The sequence below is a fragment of the Cebus imitator genome, unplaced genomic scaffold (genome assembly GCF_001604975.1).
Source record: "Cebus imitator isolate Cc_AM_T3 unplaced genomic scaffold, Cebus_imitator-1.0 Scaffold35, whole genome shotgun sequence".
NCBI classification, from domain to species: domain Eukaryota; kingdom Metazoa; phylum Chordata; class Mammalia; order Primates; family Cebidae; genus Cebus; species Cebus imitator.
Window position 1 is genome coordinate 6,536,997 of NW_016107350.1, and position 2,010 is coordinate 6,539,006.

Genomic DNA, 2,010 nt, shown 5'->3' on the forward strand with positions numbered 1-2,010 from the left:
ATTTGTCTAGGCAGTCGCCAAATGTACATTATGAGATAGGCTTTAAGAATGGCCATGAAGCTCCAGGAAAACTTACATTGTTATAAACATGAAATATAACCAGCCATAAAAGCCGTCAAAGATTTTTCCTGGAGAGATTCGGCTTGCTGCAAATTTCCTTCTAGAGAACTGTGGCTATATATTAAATACTGAGAAGATTTTGAATGTGTGAGGACATTCTCTCTCTCTAGTCTTATAGGATTCTCCTAGGCTATGTTAATTTCCAGTAATGTAGAAGATCGCTTACTGACATAAAGCAAAGTAGGGAGGAATATGAGAACAGTCAAATAAGAGAAAAACAACGCTTCATGGTTTTGCTTTTATTTCCTCAGATTGGAAACAGTTCAATCATGACTCAAAAAAAAACCCATACAAGAATTCAAAATACACACAAAGACAACCATTGCAGTGCTTCTGCTCAGGACACAGCCTTCAGGATAGAATAACACAAGGAAAAACTCTCTGCAGGCTTCACTTGCTGAAAGCAGATATAATGACAAAAGCTAAGACACGGCAACTCCAGGCTTCAGTGTAAAACCGTGTAAGTTCCCTTTCTGAAAGCATCTCCCCGCCCACAGAAAACTCCAGGCCATGCACCTATCTTCTTCCAACTAGGAAGACACAGAAAAATGCCTCTATATGCCCTAGGAAGCCCAAATGTTTAGTCAAAGTGATTACAAAACAAGTCACTGTCTTCCTCTAGGGAAGGTCAATGTCAGAGTTTGAGAAAGACGTGAAGACCGTGGGTAAATCCAGGGTAGACTGGGAGGCAGAAGCTGCAGCAAACTCAGTCCTGTCATAAGAAGATGGATGCAGTACTTCTTCCTGCACAAACAGACCTTTCCTCTGGCCTTGGGCCTAGAAGAACATGATTTTCTTGTACTTGGTGTTGGGGAAGAGGCCCTTCGACTTCAACCTGCGAACAGCCTCCCTCAAATGCTTGGGCTGCAGCGGCGGCGATTCTCCCCACATCTCACACACGTCCAGGGCCTCTTCCACCACCTCTCCCACCAAGACCTTGGCTATTCCAGCCATGGCAATGGCCACGTTCTCAGACACCGACCTGCCAGTAATAGACTGCATCAGACGTGCAATGCGTGCTTTTGGGAAAGCTGACCGGCGACACACTTCATAGCGGGCCAGCTGCTCCTCAGACATGGCAGACAGCAGGGTTGTCATTCTCTGAGCCTCATCTTCATCCACGGTGGGCTTCCTCTCCTTTCCTTTGGTATCTGTTTTCAGTCTTTTGGATGCCGGAGGAGCTGAGGCTGAGGCTTCCTTGTCATCTGCTGTGAGGTCCATAACGTCCTGACTCCTGAGCTTACCGGATGCTTCCAAGTTCCCATCTAGGTCCTCTGGGATTCCAACCTTGTTGCTGGCCTCCAGACCTCGAGGCATGGTGAACATCTCAGCAGACACACCTGTTTGCCTGCCTGTCTCCACGGCTGAGACGCGGATGTAGTCCATGGATCTAGTCCATGGCAGCGCTGTAGAGGCCGAACATCCAGCGGGGGTGGTTAGACTATGGAACTGCAACGAGAAAGTTTCAAAGACTTTAGCTGCTGTGTTTCTAAACTGCACAGAGTTTATAGCTCAGCCCCAACTGCACAGAGTTCTCTGCCTCCCCCTCCCACACACAAACACACATGCTGGTTTTCTCACTTCCGAAATGTGAAGAAACTTGTGGATCGAGAGTGTATTAGTTTAAGATCAATGCAGAATAAATTCTCATAAATTTGGGGACTTTAAAACAAACCTCAGCTCACAGGTCAGAAGTTCCACTAGGCCGAGGGATTGCCTCCTACTCAAAGTCGCACAAGGGACCTCCAGGGCCTGGCTGCGTGGNAAAGAAAATGTTTCTTTATCAAATAGACTGCTAGATATTCCTAAACGTGGCACTAACTTGAAATTGTATAACGTGTCTCTCCAATATTCATGATAGTTATGAAACTATTACAGAAGATCTATCTG

The 2,010-nt window shown here is 46.1% G+C and overlaps 1 protein-coding gene across 1 annotated transcript; it reads right to left on the minus strand.

Annotated features, from left to right (window-relative positions):
* Window positions 1-897: 897 nt before the first annotated feature.
* On the minus strand, window positions 898-1,506 carry LOC108301524 (putative TAF11-like protein ENSP00000332601). The gene has a single exon (XM_017524651.2). It carries the CDS (start codon window positions 1,504-1,506, stop codon window positions 898-900), a length of 609 nt encoding a protein of 202 aa, XP_017380140.2.
* Between the last annotated feature and the right edge of the window lie 504 nt (window positions 1,507-2,010).

Coding starts and splice junctions, on each gene's coding strand:
- LOC108301524 (XM_017524651.2), bottom strand. CDS start 1,506: ATGGACTACATCCGCGTCTCAGCCGTGGAGACAGGCAGGCAAACAGGT.